Source organism: Furipterus horrens, unplaced genomic scaffold (assembly GCF_987537825.1).
Source record: "Furipterus horrens unplaced genomic scaffold, mFurHor1.1.pri manual_scaffold_4, whole genome shotgun sequence".
In the NCBI taxonomy this organism is placed as follows: Eukaryota; Metazoa; Chordata; class Mammalia; order Chiroptera; family Furipteridae; genus Furipterus; species Furipterus horrens.
The window spans coordinates 49,611,334-49,628,596 of NW_028327174.1; the positions used below are offsets into that span (position 1 = coordinate 49,611,334).

The 17,263-nt window shown below is 45.9% G+C and overlaps 1 protein-coding gene across 1 annotated transcript; it reads right to left on the reverse strand.

The window, feature by feature from the left end:
- Window positions 1-346: 346 nt before the first annotated feature.
- Window positions 347-16,450, reverse strand: DDX23 (DEAD-box helicase 23). The gene is made up of 17 exons (XM_090273094.1): window positions 16,345-16,450; window positions 11,605-11,813; window positions 10,912-11,016; window positions 9,108-9,201; window positions 8,709-8,774; window positions 7,765-7,903; window positions 7,381-7,514; window positions 7,137-7,249; window positions 5,695-5,838; window positions 5,372-5,597; window positions 4,968-5,113; window positions 4,426-4,603; window positions 3,445-3,687; window positions 2,865-3,016; window positions 2,540-2,648; window positions 1,643-1,817; window positions 347-1,241 (listed from the first exon to the last, which is right to left on the reverse strand). Exons 2-17 carry the CDS (start codon window positions 11,811-11,813, stop codon window positions 1,018-1,020), a joined length of 2,457 nt encoding a protein of 818 aa, XP_090129220.1. The 5' UTR covers window positions 16,345-16,450; the 3' UTR covers window positions 347-1,017.
- Between the last annotated feature and the right edge of the window lie 813 nt (window positions 16,451-17,263).

A 17,263-nucleotide genomic window follows, 5' to 3' on the forward strand; every position in this document is an offset into this window, starting at 1 on the left:
CTGGGGGTCAGGCACCAAGCATCAGGGGACGAAAGTGGTCCTGATTGTGCCTCACCCGCCAGTTTCACAACTGCTTTCCTTTCTCACCCTATGCAAAGCTCCCTAGAGGGTGTCCAGGCCAGAGCTACATGTTACGTGAGACCGGAGGAAGGGAGGTAAATGCATTAGGACACTGCTGTCCATGGCTTTTCTATCTACCTCCTGTCAACTGCCTCCTGCAGACTTGGACTATCAGCTGAGATCCCAAGCTCTGCTCTGGATGTGATTTTTTTTACATTCCTAAGCCTTTCTTCTGTGGTTCCCGGGAGCATCTGAAAGATGAATTTAGCTAGAACTAGACACAGCCTTAATATTCATGTATTTATTCTCAGAACATACAAACTTATCTTTTCAGAGAATAGAAAACAAATTTCACTCAGCAACTTCAACACAGCCAGCTCACCCCGTCCCACATCTAAAAAAGTTCCTGGGTGAGGGATGCCTAGAGTGCACAGCACCCCTTGGCACAGGGGCCTGCACAGCTCTATAAACAAGGCTCTCAACCTGTTTTATAATCCCAAAAGGCAATGCTATCAAAATGACAGTAAGAGTTCAAGGTCCACGATCCTCACAGTGCCAGAACCCCTGGGCCAGCTAGGGCAATGATGCTGCGGCTTACGCAGTCAAGTTTGTGCTGAAGAAGTGCCCTCCTGGCAGCCAGGTTTCCTTCCAGTCAGGGAGGCAATGCCCACTGGCTGCCCCCATAACTGGCAACAGCCAATGACCCAAAGCAATTCTGGTGCCCACCAGAGGGGCAGAGCTGGGCCAAAATCTGTGGCAATTTGTCCTCCCTGCCTCCTGCAGCAGCTTCCCTCCTCTCCCAGCCCCACACTCAGGCCTTCAAACCTGACGGTCTAGGCCAAGGAGTCAGACTGTTTCCTAAGCTCCTGTAAGAGTGAGAACTTGTAGAGAGAGATATGAGGGTCCTGAAGAACAGGCTTTGGAGCCTGCCCTTAAACCTGTAGGAAGAGTCCTGTGTCAGGCAAAGATGGTCTCCTCCCGGCGCTTCTTGGTTAGGATAGTGCCTGGCTTGTGCTGGGCATCTGGGTGGTTGGCTAGCTCTGGGGGGCAGGAGGACACTGGACTCTCCAGGATGGCTTGCTTCAGCTCATAGAACACAGCAGAATCCTCTTTGGTGAGGAAGGTGATGGCCACACCACTCTTGCCCGCTCGTCCTGTGCGGCCAATGCGGTGGATGTAATCTGGGGAAGGGGTGAGGGAGTCATGTCAGTCAAAGTGCCCAGACAGACGCCCTGGTGAGCATGTCAGAAGCCTCGGCTTCAGAAGGCATCCTCCTCCACACACTTCCCCAGGCAGGAAGCAGAACTCACACTGCCTGCACCTGCAAAGCCCCCGGTGCTCTCCCTATGACCACTACTCGTGGGGTCATCCCACCCACAGAGACCCTGAAGACAGCGCTATCCCAGGTACTGGGATGACACACCCACATGAGACAGAGCTCTTCTCACTGGGACAAGCAATCCCAGACTCAAGAGCCGTGAGCCATGGCAGCGGCAGCTGCCTCAGCACAGCACCTCAACTTCACGTGGAGAGAAAAGGGGTCTCCCTTCACCCAGGCTATAGCTGCTTTCCTTGCACTCACCTTCAATGTTTTTGGCCATATCATAGTTGACCACCATGGACACATCTTGGATGTCGATACCGCGACCTGCCACATCTGTAGCCACCAAAATGTCCTTGGCCCCAGCCTTGAGGTTGGACAGTGCAAACTCTCGCTGCTCCTGGCCTTTTCCACCATGCAACGTACAAGCGTTGTACTGTTGGGAGAATGTTGCAGTGAACGAAGTGCAGTGGAATCACGGGAAGACACATGGGAAGAGCAGCAGGGTAGGAGGAGAAGGGGAAGGAGGCAGGAGAAAGATTGAGTGCAATGGAAGTGGAGAGAACAAGTGAGCCGAAGAAAGGGCAGGAGAGACCAGGATGTGGCATGGCAGAGAGAGCCAGGGCAAGGTCAAAGGTAAAACCAGGGGCGAGATGTGGAGCCAGAGAGATGAGAAGTAGTGAGAGGGTGGGGTGGAAGGCAGGGACTAAGTCTAAGGAAGCTTAACCATTGAGTGGAGAGGATCCACCCTTCCCCTCAAACACCAGTCAGGAGCGAAGGGCACCAATCCATGTCTCCCTCCTGACCACACCATCCCCTCTCCCAAACATACATAAACACAACAAACTTTGACCCCTTCTATTCCATGTCCTCAGAGCCTGCCAGGGTGTCTCTAAACCTCTCCCATGGCACCAGCTCACTTGGAGGAAGACCCAAGGGAGGAGCTCTAGCTGGCACTACTTGAAAGGACAGTCCCGGCGACTGACCCAGTCCTCCCTAATTGCCATCAAACCTCCCCTCTCCCTCTGGCCCTAATGTGTTCAATACTGAAGAAGTTCAAAAACGGGTGAAAGTAATGTAAAGCAGGAGCCTAGGGGGCCCCTCTAATTTCAGAAAGCGCCAAAGAGAAAAGACTTTGTCCTCCCCTGTCAGACACACCCCCATCTTCTCCAGGGACTTGGCCAGAACATCACAGCCCTTCTTCTGGTTGACAAAGATGATGATGGGTGGATCAAAGCCTTGCTCCAAGATTGCCAGCAGCTTTTTCCTGGGGAGAAGAGGAGAAAAATGAGATGTATACTACCTCTCACTCCAAGTGAAATGTCCAACCGTGATCTACAGACATCAATTCCAGGCTCCTCAATGCCCATGGCATCCTGAATAAGAAAACAGCTCTTCAAGGCAGAATAATCACCTTCCCACGACCACTCACTCTGAAAAAGCCCCTTCTCCCCCATTTCCCCCGGCTCAGCGGCCCCCGTACCTCTTCTCTGACTCTGACATGAGGAAGACCTTCTGTTCCACACGTTCATGGGGCTTGCCTGCAGAGCCAATGTACACCACAGCAGGTCGCCGAAGATAGCTCCGGGCCAGACGCTCTACTGCTGGGGGCATGGTGGCCGTGAACATGACTGTCTATGAAAACAGGAGACTCAGCTTTGGGCCCAGCAAGACACAATCACATAACCTACCATCACCACAGGTGGCACAACCCAGGCTGAAGAATCTAAAACAAGCCACAGTGTAAACTTTTGTAGCCGCCACCTTAGGAAACAGTGTCCTTTGCCTTTCCACTTCTTTCCTTAGTACCTGTACTTGACATCTTATAATGACAGGAAGGGCTGAGAGCATTCGTTAGCATCTATGGTGGGCAGTACCATGATAGTTCAAAATCATTTTTTTACGGCTAAGTTAAATGGTTACACTGTTAGGAATGTCAGAAGACTGCATCTAGGCAGGCCTCACCATCTTGGAAACATGTACTGAGACCATCTAAGGCAAGAAGAGCCCTAGAGCAGGTTTGCCAACTTGCCCGACTTCCCAGCCCCAGAAAGCAGCCTTACTTGGCGGTACTTATGTTTTCCTGACTCAAAGTTGGCCAACATCTTCTCGGGGTCCTCAGCCTCATCCGTATCTGGCTTCTGGTTGCTGACAGGCATGTGCTCCAGAATCTTCTGGACGTCTGGCTCAAAGCCCATGTCAATCATTCGATCTGCCTCATCCAGAACCACATAGGTACAGCGGCTCAGCACCAAGTAGCGGTTCTCCAGCACATCAATCAGACGTCCTGGGGTAGCGATCACAATCTAGGGGGTATAGTGGAATCATATGTACCCCTAGTAGGTACTCCCTTCTTCTCCCTTCTGTGAACTCCCCACCCACTTGGACAACAGAACCTCAATGCTAAGGAACTTGGACCCCAATGTCTAGTTATGTTTGGCAATGGAGGGTCCTGAGAACTGACACAAAATCACTTGTTGCTATCTGGAATACTTCTCAGGAATAATCGGGGTCTCTGAATATGATACAGGAGTTAAGACGAGGAGACAAAATCAAAAGGAACTTTCTTAGATAGAAGAGAGATTAAGGAAGATTGTGGAGGGAGTTATATAAAATGATTACAGTAAAAAGCCTACAGAAAACTCAACTCCTACCTCAGACTTCTTACAAAAAGCTCTCCTCCCTTATCCTGAAAAGGTGGCAACACACAAAGTCAATGACTTGGTCTGGCAGTGATTAAGAGCACCAGATTTGGATATGAATCTCAGCTCTGCCCACGGCCAGCTGTGTGTGACTTTAGACAAGTTATTAACCTGATACTCAGCTTCTTCTGTAAAATGGAGATTCCCCTATCTACTCTCATATGGTTGTGAGAATTAATGATGGGTACAATCCCCAGTGTATAAGTTCTCAACAATAATAGCTCATCCACATAAACCAGCCCTTTTCTTCATTTGACTGAACATCTGTAGCAGAAACTAGAAACAGAGCCCCAGAACAGAACAGCTCAAACAGCAGGCTGGCTGCTGCCCAGGTAAACAAACCTCACAACCCATGCGCAGCCTGAAACCCTGGTCTTCTCTGGAGATGCCGCCAATGACAGCCACAGTGCGAATGCCTAGTGGCTTCCCAAACTTGATGGTCTCTTCCTCAATCTGTTGAGCCAGCTCTCGGGTCGGGGCCAGGATGATAGCATAAGGGCCCTGGTCTGACTCTTCGATCCTGTGGTAAATGGGGCATCCCACAGTTTCATGAGCTTTGCTTCCCATCCAACCACAAACAAGAACAAGGCAAAGTCATACTTAAGGACGGCTATGGGAACAAAGAGGGTGGTGAGAAGAAGGTGCAATGACCTCCCTTAAAAATCAGAGACTCCAGGATAGCCAAGTTCCTCAGGGAGTAGTCCTTGTGAGCAACAAAATCATACACTTCTTTGATATCATGAGCCAGTTATTCCCTAATATCTGACCCAAACTAGAAAAGGGGCTTCTGATTATAGACTTGGAAAGAAAACCAAACACTCACTTGCCACTTTCAACATTTCCTACCAAGTCAAACTCACTCTACTGGTGTCAGATGACCCTACCTGTCAATTTTGGGAAGAGTAGTGATCCAGACCAGTAATGGAATGAGGAAGGCTGCTGTCTTGCCACTGCCAGTCTCAGCCACACCAATGATGTCACGATTCTGTAGCCCAATGGGAATTGCCTGACGCTGGATAGGTGTTGGTTCCTGCGGTGACCCAGAAAGAGTAATGGGTAAGGGCAGAATTATATACTACCTGGGCTACCATTGATAAGAGCGGGCACATATGCTAGCACAACGTGAGGACACCAAACACCATTCATAGGAATGAGAAGAAACACAATCACCAAAGGCCAATACTTCCACCACAAAATAACAGATGTCACTTTGGTGCCCCTGGCAGAGAAGGCACCAAATGGTCAAGGAACAAAGTCTGGTCTTCTGGACCAATCTGCCCCTCCTTACCTTGTAGCCACACTTATCGATGACCTCCAAGATGTGTGGGGGCAGAGAAGAGTCTTTCCAGGATCGAATGGGATTAGGGATCTTGCCACCTTTGGTGGTAATGCTGTAGTCCTCACGGAATATCCGCCAGTCCCTATCTGTCATCTCATCTAACTTCTTCTGGGACCAATGACGATCATCCCAGCGCTGCTTGGCTTCCTTCTTACGAAGTTTGCGGAGTCTTGCCCTGGAGCAGGATCACAAGGAATAAGTGGGATCAGGATCCCCAATTCCATTCTATACACTCCAGGCTCTGTCCAACCACCCCAGCCCTGACCACTCACTCCTCCTGCTCCTTTTCTTCCAGTGTCCGTCTCTTCTCCATTAGATCTCCATAAAAACGTGACTGCTCTCGTTTCTGCTGCTTTAGGTCAATGCCTGCAATGAATCCTCGCCCCAACAGCTGCACCTGGTGCCGTTCTTTGTACCTGGGGTTAAAACAGAGGAAGAAAAAAGGAACTGTTACAGTAGCGGGAGGGAAGGGCAGACTACCAGTATGTATGCGTTTCCCTTCCTCGCCAAGATCTTCCTTCACCCAGAGGACTAGCTGACACCTAGTTTACCAATTTCCCCATCCCTGCTTATCTTACTTCTAGTTCTATAGTCATGGGTTCTCCCTAGGAACTGCCTAGTTTAAAAGATCTACTTTAGACAACCTACTGAATGGGAGAAGATATTCACCAACAATACATCCAATAAGGAGTAAATATCCAAAATATATAAAGAACTCATACAACTTAACATCAAAAAAGATAAACAATCTGAGTAAAAAACTGGATAGAGGACCTGAATAGATATTTTTCCAAAGAGGACATACAGATGGCCAATAGATATATGAAAAGATGCTCAAGGTCACTAATCATCAGGGAAATGCAAATCAAAGCCACAATAAGATATCACCTCACACCTGTCAGGATGGCTGTGATCAAAAAATAAAAACAAGTGTCAGGGAAGATGTAGGCAAAGGAAACCCTTTTGCACTGTTGGTGGGACTGCAAATTGATGCAGCTACTATGGAAAACAGTATAAAGGTTCCTCAAAAAATTAAAAATAAAACTACCATATGACCCCACAATTCCATTTCTGGGTATTTATCCAAAACACTAATTGGAAAAGATATAAGCACCCCTATCCTATGTTCATTGCAGCATTATTTATAATAGCCCATATATGGAAGCAACCTAAGTCTCCATCAACAGACAACTGGACAAAGAAGATGGGGTACATATAGGCAATGGAATCTTACTCATCCATAAAAATGAATGAAATCGTACCATTTGCAAAACATGAATGTATCTAGAGGGTATTGTACTAAGCAAAATAAGTCAGAGAAAGACAAATACCATATGACTTTACTTATATGTGGAATCTAAAATACAAAATAAACACACAAAGCAGAAACAGACTCATAGATACAAAGTGATAATTGCCAGATGGAAAGGGACTTGCGGGGATAAGTGAAAAAAGGTGAAGGAATTAAGAAGTACATTTGGTTATTACAGAATAGTCAAGGGATGTAAAGAACTGTACAGCGTAGGGAATATAGTCAATACTACTGTAATAACTATGTATGCTATCAGGGTGAGGACTAGACTTATTGGGGGGATTACTTCATAAGCTATATAAATTGCTAACCACTATGCTGTATACCTAATATAATATTGAATGTCAACTGTAATTTTAAAAACAAAACAAAACAACCTAGTTTAAGCCTGAAGCCACTCACAGTGGGTTGTAGTCGATGGATGTGTCCTCAGATGCATCCCACTCAAAGACAAACTTGCGATCATTGAGATGCCTCGTTCGGCGCCGCTTCTTAATGCCACCCAGGTAACGCTCCTGTCCGTGGACAGAACACAGAACCCATCAGGCTCAAGGTCCAGAGCTTGCATGCAGAGATCAGAATGGCCAAGTAATTAAACCTTATCTTTGCATGTGGGGGGAAGTGAAGATAGAGCCAAGGCCTGCACCTTAATGGCATGTAGCTCCTTGCTCTTGTCCTTCTCCTCCCGGATCTTCTGCCGCCCTTCCTCATCCTCATTTCCATTGGTCTCCCGCTCCATCCTCTCCCTTCGTTCCCGACGTTCCCGTTCCTGAGGGTCTTCTGCAGACCAAAGAAATCAAAGCTGCAGAAGAGCTCAGTGGAAGGAAAAAAGAGCATGGAGGGACCCGGACAATGGACACCAAATGAGAAAAAAGTGGGATTTATGATACAAGGGAAATGGAAATATAACAGAAAGGTACTTTTCTCATAAACTTCCCCCATCCTTTCGTTTTCCAAACTCCAGAACAAACAGGTTTCTAGCTCTCCTTTCATATCCCATCTAAGGGCTACAGCGAGTAGGAAAACGAACCCAACATTTTCCTGCCCAAGTCTTGAAACTGTTTCCTTTTCTTCCTCTCTTCTTCAAGCATCCTCTGCCGCTCTTCCACCTCCTGCTGCCGTCGCTTCAGGGCTTCAGCCTCTCGTTCTGCTTTGGAGAGGAACTTGGGCTATGAAATAGATTGAAACTGTAAACAGGATTTGGAGACAGGGTGTAATCACATCACTGATGGGAGAAGGCAAGGAGCAAAAAAATATTTGCTCAGGCATTAAACCTGTTAAGAAAAGCACAAACAGCCCTGGCTGGTGTGGCTCAGTGGATTGAGTGCCGGCCTGCAAACCAAAATGTTGCCAGTTCAATTCCCAGGCAGGGCACATGCCTGGGTTGCAGGCCAGGTCCTCAACTGGGAGTGTGCAAGAGGCAATCTATCCCCTGCACACCGATGTTTCCCTCCCTCTCTTTCTTCCTCCTTTCTTTTCTTACTAAATATAAATAGAATCTTAAAAAAAAAAAAAAAAAGAGCTGGTATATAAACCTATTTTTTAAAAAAAGAAAAATACAAACAGGCCTAGGATCCTGTTATGAGCTGAACTGTGTCCCCCTAAAAATGCATATATGAAAGCCCTAACCCCCGGTGCCTCAAAATGTGACTGGATTTGGAGAGAGGGCCTTTAAAGAGGTATTTGAGGTAAAATGAGGCTCTTAGGCCCTAATCCAATCTGACTGGTGTCCTTATGGACATACAGAAATACACCAGGGATGCGCATGCATGGGGGAAGACCATGAAGACAGAGAAGACATCCATCTATGAACCAAGGAGAGAGGCTTCAGAAGAAACAACCCTACTGTCACCTTGATCTTGGACAATTAGCCTCCAGAATGGTGAGAAGATAAACTTCTGTTGTTTAAGTTACCCAGTCTTGTGTTTTCTTGTGGCAGCCCAAGACGACTAATGTAGACCCTCAAGTTCTTACCTTAGCCTCAGCTTCTTCCTCAGCCTTTTTCTTGGCCAGAAGTTCCTCCAGAGATAATGGCTGGGCCTAAAAATAAAACACAGGATTTCATTCCATAAAGGCTCTCTCCCTTTGAAGATCACAAAATTGGGCTTAAATTCAAGAGGAAGATGAGCCCTGGCTGGTGTGGCTCAGTGGATTGAGAACCAGCCTGTGAACTAAAAGGTCACTAGTTTGATTCTTAGTCAGGGCACATGCCTGGGCTGCGGGCCAGGTCCCCAGTTGGGGGCAAGCAAGAGGCAACCAATCAATGTTTCTCTCCCTCTTTTCCTCCCTTCCTCTCTCTCCAAAAATAAATAAATACAATCTTAAAAAAAAAAAAAAAAAGAGGAAGATGAGAAAACCCTTCCTCTTGCTTACCTTAGGCTTTTTATCACCATGTTCATCCTCTTCATCCTTCTTAGAGTCTCTGTCTTTACGGGATTTAAAATCTTTTCCTCGTCCAGGAGATAAACTTTAAGAAAAAAGAACAAAGGGTCCATATTGCTGCTGTCCTAACCCAACCCCTGACTGAGGTTCAGGCTGACCCCAAAAAGAGGATGGAAGTTTCCCCATGACTCAGCAAGACCAGCCATCTTATCCACTAGGTTCAGAGCTCCCTTTGAGGCATGATTGCTCTGCCTGCTCTAAAACCCAATGATGGCCTGTATGGGACCCAATCTACCTGAACTGCCTTTTCTAAAACTAGTCTCTTCTGGCAAGTGGGTCTCCACTACTGATGTAAAAAGTTATTTTCTTCAGATGGCAGTTGTACATTGAAGAAAAAAATCCTGCTTTATCGTCGGCAGCTGTCCGTCTCGAGAGACGATGGTGTAGCTTCTTAAGAGTCTATCTGCACCGCCGAGAATGGCTGTGCAGTCCGACTCGGGAGTGACACGGTACCTGTCTCCTCCCGTGTTAAATCGACATCTTGCGATGACGCTGGAGTGTCCTCTCCAGTGAAGCTGAAGCTACAGAGCCTGGGCAGGGTGATATGGAGGGTCTGCTGTTGCCCATGCAGCAGACCCCCCCTCTCTTCGCAGCTGAAGGGTCCAAGGGAAAGACGGAGTCAATACAGCTTGGCTTCAGGTGCGCCGCAGGAGTTGCCGGTGTTGACTACAACGTCAAACCGCCTTAGGGACTCCGGCTCCGGATTTTCTGTCGGGGTTTACTCCCTTAGCCTTTCCCCTGAAGAGGTATGCCGCAAGGCAGCGGAGGTTTTTTGGAGTCAGAGTTTTCCTTCTCTGATGTGCCCTGACTGGAAGATCGAACCAGCGACACTTAGCTCGCAGGCCAACGCTCAATCCACTGAGCCAAACCAGCCAGGGTTTATAATACACAATGAATTTAGTCTGCATGGCCACCCATAACCCCCTTCCTAGATACTGCTATGTCTGTCCCCTCCTCATTTTCCTTCCCACCAGTCATAGCAATCCCTTCCTCACACCTGCTATAAGCTTAATTCACAAGAGATCTCAAACAACTCTACTATGTTTGTTATAAGAATTCTTCCCTTTGCCCTGAATTCTAACTACACGCTCGAAGCCAAATAAAAACTTTGAATAGGAAGTTTCCAGAAGAAAAAAATCAAGATACTGAGGCATTAAGCTATCCCAACAAATATATGCTGCATATTCTGGGTAGAAAACTGAATGGTTCAGTAGAGCTAAAGGCATGTTTTGTAGGCTGGTAACCTTTTCAAACTAATTTCTAAATTCTAAGAACAAGCTGGCCTTCAAAGGGTTGTGACTTCACTAACTGGTTATACTTTCTCTCTCTCTCTCTCTCTCTCTCTCTCTTTAAAATTTTTATTTATTTACTTTTAGAGAGAGGGGAAGAAAGAAAGAAAGGTGGAGAACATCAGTGTGCAAGAGATACATGACTGGTTGCCTCCTGTACATCCCCAAGTGGGGACCCAGCCTACAACCCAGATACGTGCCCTGACTGGGAATTGAACCAGCGACGTTTCCATTTGCAGGCTGGCACTTAACTCACTGAGCCACACCAGCCAAGGCACTGGTTATACTTTCTAAAGACATATGCCTTTTTAAAAAGACAGCTCCGCAGTAACTACCAATACGGTCTACTAAGACAATTTTACTTCCCTACAAAGCTGAGCCAGCTCAGATGCAGAAAGGAAGAGATAGAAACATTGCCCCAAAGCCCCTGTCATTCCCTCAGGTACCTGGATCGTTTTCGGTCCTTGTCCCGTCTGTGCCCGTCCTTATCCCGGTCTCGGTCCTTCTTATTCCGATCCCGCTCCTTATCTCGTTCTCTGTGCCGTCGGTCTCTGAAGACAACAAATTTAAGAAGTCTCTTGATATTTCCAGAATATCTGGCTTCAGTGCAGCCCTAAGGAGGTTCCCATGATCTTTTTTTTTGTTGTTGTTGTTATTGTTTTTTAATTTATTAATTTTTAGAGAGAGAGACATCAAGTTGTTGTTCCACTTATTTATGCACAAATTGGCTGATTCTTATATGTGCCCTGCCCAGGGATTGAACTGCTTATCAGGACGACGCTCTAACCAACTGAGATACCGAGCCAGGGCCTGATCTTTTCTCCCCAAAATAAAATTTTACAAATTGGTGAATGTGTTTATTGGGGGAGTATGAGGGAATCCTAAGATCTTACAGCTCAGAGTTATACTGCTAAGTATTAATGGCAATAATTGACCACAGACTATGTGAAGAGATGAACTATCTCTGGACCTTCATCTTCTAAGTTCACTCTTAACCGTTGAAGCTAATGAATCACTGGGTGTAGAGAAATTTGTGAAATACTAATGTCTTAACCCTGGAGTTATGAGAGGAACCAACAATGAAGAAGTCTGAAATGTACTCTCCTTTTCCATGTAACAGATGTACAAAGTAACTTCACCTTTCTGTAGACTTTGACCGGGAACGGGAGCGAGACCGGCTGCCTCCTCGACGCCTATCCCTTGAACGATGCCGCTTCCTATCTTTAGACGGGGAAGATTTCCGGTCCCGATCCCTATCTCGCTCTCTGTCAGGTGTCCGAGATCGCTTCCTTTCATCCTTGGAGGGCGACGCATCACGATCCTTCTTTTCAGCCAGCTCTCCTGCCATCTGTCATGGGTAAAAGGAGTATTTACTATGTACTAGGTACTACTCTAAACTGTTCATATATAATGTATTTAATCTCAAAATACCCCTATGAGGTAGATATTTTGATACAGCTACTTTACAGACAAGGAAACGGAAGTTCAGGTATATACAGTAACTTGCCTAAGGACATGCAGGTGGTAAGTAGCAGGATTCCAGGCAGTCTGGCTCCAGAGGCCCATTTGTAGTCATTATACTATACTGCCTTTCTGTCATTATTTTTTGTATATATTCATCTCTAAAAGTACACAATAAATATACCTTATTTTTTAAATTAAACTGCAAGAGTATGAAAAGAGATGTTTAGTGTACTAGCTACCTCTAGAAACATCCTGTATTGCTTATCTGAGGAGTCTCTGTCAGATCTGCCAGCACACCAGGATCAGTCAACACACACACATCTAGGGGATATAAGTTCTCTTGAACTCATAAAGAAAGCTGAAAAGGCGGGGAAGGGGGAGTAACTTTGAGGTTTGGCATTATAATCAGCACTCCAAGGAAAAACTAAATTTAAATGGATAAACAGAAAAGTACTACTAGTTATGCAATGGGGAAAACTTGGTGAAGGGTAGGTACACAGGACCTCCATGAACTTTTTTTTTTTTTTTTTTGCAACTTGTATGAATCTATATTTCAGGGGGGGAAATAAGTAAATACCAAAAACTACAGGTCATAGACATTCTGATTGACATTCCCTACTCAAATTTTTAGTCTTGATCATTATCCAGTCTCATGAAAGGTTTGTGCAGGAATTTGTCCTGTTCCCTCTTGCCTGGGAAACACTGAACATACCGTCAACTGTCTTTCAGACTACAAAATCTACCTCAGCTTCATTTGCAAAAACAAGAGCAAGTCTGAATCTGCCTCTACCCCATCATCATCAGCATCATCACTGTGATCATCACCATCCCTAACACCTGGGACACATTTCTCCGAACTTTTTTTATCCCCAAATGTGTCAGCTAGAATAACAGTCCCTTAACCTTTTAGTTTACAATCCCCCTTTCCCATGTCATTTCCTGCCATATATCTTTAAGAAGGGAGAACTTGTAAACAAAAGAAAAATAAGTAGCATTTCCAAAAGGTGGAGAAACAACCCATTTTATCTCACAATTTTCTGAGGAATGACTGAATGCTCTATATCAGAACTATGCATTATCACATGGAAATTATACTGAATGTCTCTTCCACGTACAGCCCTAAGAAAAACACTCCAGAAGAAAGACTATTTTCTCTGTAAAGCATGTTAAACATTGTGAATTCTTTCACCAAATATTCTGGTAGGTGCCAGAAACTGTTGTGTGTACTGGAGACATACTTGCAAACAAAATAAAGTCTCAGATCTCTTAACACTTAAATTCTAGTGAAGCAGGCAGGCAACAGTTAAGCAATAAGATAAAACAGTGAACTCTGGCTGGTGTGGCTCAGTGGATTGAGCACCAGCCTGCAAACAGAAAGGTTGCTGGTTCGATTCCTAGTCAGGGCACATGCCTGGGTTGCAGGCCAGGTCCCCAGTTGGGGGTGTGTGAGAGGCAACCAATCGTCGTTTCTCCCGCACATTGATGTTTCCCTCTCTTTCTCCCTCCCTTCTTCTCTCTCTAAAAATAAATAAATAAAGTATTTTTTAAAAACTTAAGAAGTAAAAGAGTGATATAATGGGTATGAACAAGAGACAAGAGAACTCAGGAAAAAAATTTTTAGACAACATGTAAGCTGAGATTTGAAGGATGGCAAAGAGAGAGCCTGCAAAGACCAGGGAAAAGAACTTGCTGAGTAGAAGCAAGTATTAAGGCACTGGGCAAGAACTAGTTTACTGTGTTCACCAATTAGAAACTTGTGTGGCTAAGGGGCAGTGAGCAGGGGAGAAGACTGATTCAAGAGTTCAGGGAGGTAGGGAAGAGTTAGTCATGAAAATATGATTTTAGGCCAGGGTAAAAGAACTTGGATTTTTTTTTTTTTTAAGATTTTATTTACTCACTTTTAGAGAGAGGGGAAGACAGAGACAGAGGGACAGAATCATCGATGCAAAAGAGATACACCAATGTGTGAGAGATACATTGATCGGTTGCTTCTTGCATGCCCTCAATGGGGACCTGGTCCATAACCCAGACATATGCCTCGACTGGGAACTGAACCAGCAACTCTTCACTTTGCAGGACAGCTCTCAATCCACTGAACCACACCAGCCAGGGTAGGAACTTGGATTTTAATCTAATTGCAATGGGAACATGAGAAGAGTGTAAAACAGTAAGTAAGGTGATCTACTTTTACATTTTTCAAGAATTATTTTGGTGATTTGCAAGAAACTATATAGTAGGGAAGCCAAGCGTAGAAACAAAACCACTGAGAATGTTACTTAAACAGTAGTGTAGGCAAGGCTGGTTTGGCTCAGTGGATTGAGCGTTGGCCTGCGAGCTAAGTGTCGCTGGTTCGATCTTCCAGTCAGGGCACATCAGAGAAGGAAAACTCTGACTCCAAAAAACCTCCGCTGCCTTGCGGCATACCTCTTCAGGGGAAAGGCTAAGGGAGTAAACCCCGACAGAAAATCCGGAGCCGGAGTCCCTAAGGCGGTTTGACGTTGTAGTCAACACCGGCAACTCCTGCGGCGCACCTGAAGCCAAGCTGTATTGACTCCGTCTTTCCCTTGGACCCTTCAGCTGCGAAGAGAGGGGGGGTCTGCTGCATGGGCAACAGCAGACCCTCCATATCACCCTGCCCAGGCTCTGTAGCTTCAGCTTCACTGGAGAGGACACTCCAGCGTCATCGCAATATGTCGATTCAACACGGGAGGAGACAGATACCGTGTCACTCCCGAGTCGGACTGCACAGCCATTCTCGGCGGTGCAGATAGACTCTTAAGAAGCTACACCATCGTCTCTCGAGACGGACGGCTGCCGACGACAGTCTAGGCAAGAGATGACAGTGGCCTGTTGTAGGAAAGTAGCAGTGGAGATGGAAAGAAGTAGACAGCTTCAGGGTATACTTTGGAGGCCGGGCTAACAGGACTTACTATTGATGGGATAAAGGGAGAAGAGACACAAAGAGAGCTCCTAAATTTATGGTTTGAGAAACCTAATGGTTCGTGGTGCTATTAGTGACTGAAGAAGACGAGGGGAAAAGAGATTCAAGAGGAAATCAAGTTTGATTTTGGCCATGTCAATAAGAAAACCAAGTAGAGACTGCAAGAAGGCAGTTGAAAATGCAATTCTGGAATTCAGAAGAGAAACCCTAGAGACAAAAATTTGATTCATCAATACATAGAAGGCTTTTAAAGCCCTATGACAGTAAGTGATATTGCTTAAGTAGGCAGTATGGTTAAAGAAGAAAACAAACAAGAAGAGAATGAAGAGAATGCATAACTGAGCTCTGGAACACTATAACATTTAGAGGTCAAGCACAGGAGGAGCCACAGGAAAAGATGGAAAGAAGCTAAAGCCAGTGAGAAAGGAGGAGGAGAAGCAAGAGGAGGAGGAGGAGGAGAAGTAAAGTAAAAGAAAGGGAAGAAAAATGTGATTTCTATGATTTGGAAATCACAGAATCCAAACAGCATTTCAGGGAGGGAGTGGTTAACTGTGTCAAGTGCAGTAAGACTCGGGGATGGAGAAGTGGTGACCCCTGCTTTTGGAAAAATGGAGATGGTTGGTAACCTTGACAAGAGCTGATTCAAGTTTGAGTGGAGTCAGTTTAGAAGAGAATGAGAAGTGAGAAGAATACTGTAAACACAGACAACTTTTATTCCAAGTTCTACTTATCACAGGCACACCCTAGCCATTGCTTCCCAGCAGTCTTCCTTGCAAGTCTCAGTTCTTGTTGGTAGAGGCACATTCATTTTTTGAAGTTTTTGTCAAACACCTACTATTTGCAAGGTACCGTGCCAGGTACTGTTGTGAGTTACAAAAGGAAATCATGAAGACCTGTCCACAGGAAGTTTACAGAACAATAGAGGGTATGAGACACATACCAAGATGAAGACTCAGATGAAATATTTATTACATGAGTTCAAAGAAGTTTCTTTCATTTGTGAGATCTGCGGAGGAAGTGCAAAGACTCTTGAGCATTTATGTATAAGCAGAATTTAAAGACGTGTAACTGAGAATGAGGAAAATAAGTCATTCCCAGCAAAAAATACAGGAGGCACAGAGGCGGGAATGCATGACTGGTTCTGTGAGAAGGGCCAGAGTTCTAGTTTGGCTGAAGCAAGGGCTACTCAAAACAAGAAAGAATAAGGTCAGACTGGGGGTATCACAGGTGCTATGCCAAGGGCAAAGGTCTGGCCTGTTACATCTTCCAGAGACCTGGCCTGTGCTCCCAGGAGCCAATACTACCCGCTGGGGCCCGCGCCCCTTCGCTCCAGACGGCTAGAGCTTTCCAGGTTCGTGCCCCTTCCCTAAGACGTTCTTCCCCGCCTGGTCGAAGAGGCACGGGCTACCGCCATGCCTCTATTCTCGCCCTTTCTGTAAACTTGTGGGAACCGCCTCCATCGCCCAGGACTCACCACTCTGACTCTGAACCGCCCAACGCGGCCTCAACGTCGCGGAGCAGTCGCCATCTTTCCCTTTTCCTGGTCGCCGAGATGCAACCCCTGGACCGCGAGGCAAGCTGGGAAAGTCAGTTCCTGATACTGGGCTGCCCTGGCCAACAATGAGAGCCTGAGAACTAGCAATCCCAGAATGCATGGCACGAGCGCCAACCCCGGGCTGCGGGGGCTGCTGGGCAATGTAGTTCGGAAACATTTGAGTCGGCCGGAGGAAGCGTTTTCAGTGAGTAGACTTCCGGCAAAAAGTCCTCTACCGGCTCAATCTTCTCGGATATGCTGGTCTTCCTAGAAACTGCAGTTAACGGTTATCATGGCTTGGGGCTTACTTCCCTTTGTGGAAAAGCGTTTTTACAAAAACAAAAAACAACTGTGAGGTGAATTTTTAGTCCCATTTTATAGGTGGTTACAGGCGTAGCCGAGTATTTCTCAGTGAAGGTTGAACTACTCATTGTGTGGGACTATCCCGGGTTTAGAAGGACATTTTAGCAACCCACGATAACAATCCCCAATTATTGTGACAACTCAAAATGAAGCCACGCAACGGATTCCAGAGGCTCCCAAGAACGATGGTGTCGTCTGGGCAGTGGCACCTGTTTTCTCAGCACTCCAGTTAGGACCCCGGCGTTCTCATTTTTTTGCCCTTTGGAATCTGGCTCGTATTGGACTATCTTCATATATTTGCATCTTTCTTCTTCATATTCCTTTTTCTTCAGTCCTCCACTGAGCCTTTTTTTTTTTTTAACCTCAAATTGTATGTTGACTTTGCTTTTTCTTTGGTCTTATCATCCATAGCTTTCCCCCCAACCCCGAGCCGAAACAAAAACGTTGCAACTTCTAGGACGGGTTTAAATATATACCAGGAAGTATCAATGCCTCC

Excerpts from the sequence above, each read along its gene's own strand:
- DDX23 (XM_090273094.1), bottom strand. The coding sequence starts at position 11,813 with ATGGCAGGAGAGCTGGCTGAAAAGAAGGATCGTGATGCGTCGCCCTCC. Across the intron at positions 7,515-7,764 it reads CTTGGGCAGGAAAATGTTGG|AAGACCCTCAGGAACGGGAA; the intron begins GTTCGTTTTCCT and ends TTTGGTCTGCAG. Across the intron at positions 3,017-3,444 it reads GAAAACATAAGTACCGCCAA|ACAGTCATGTTCACGGCCAC; the intron begins GTAAGGCTGCTT and ends CTGTTTTCATAG.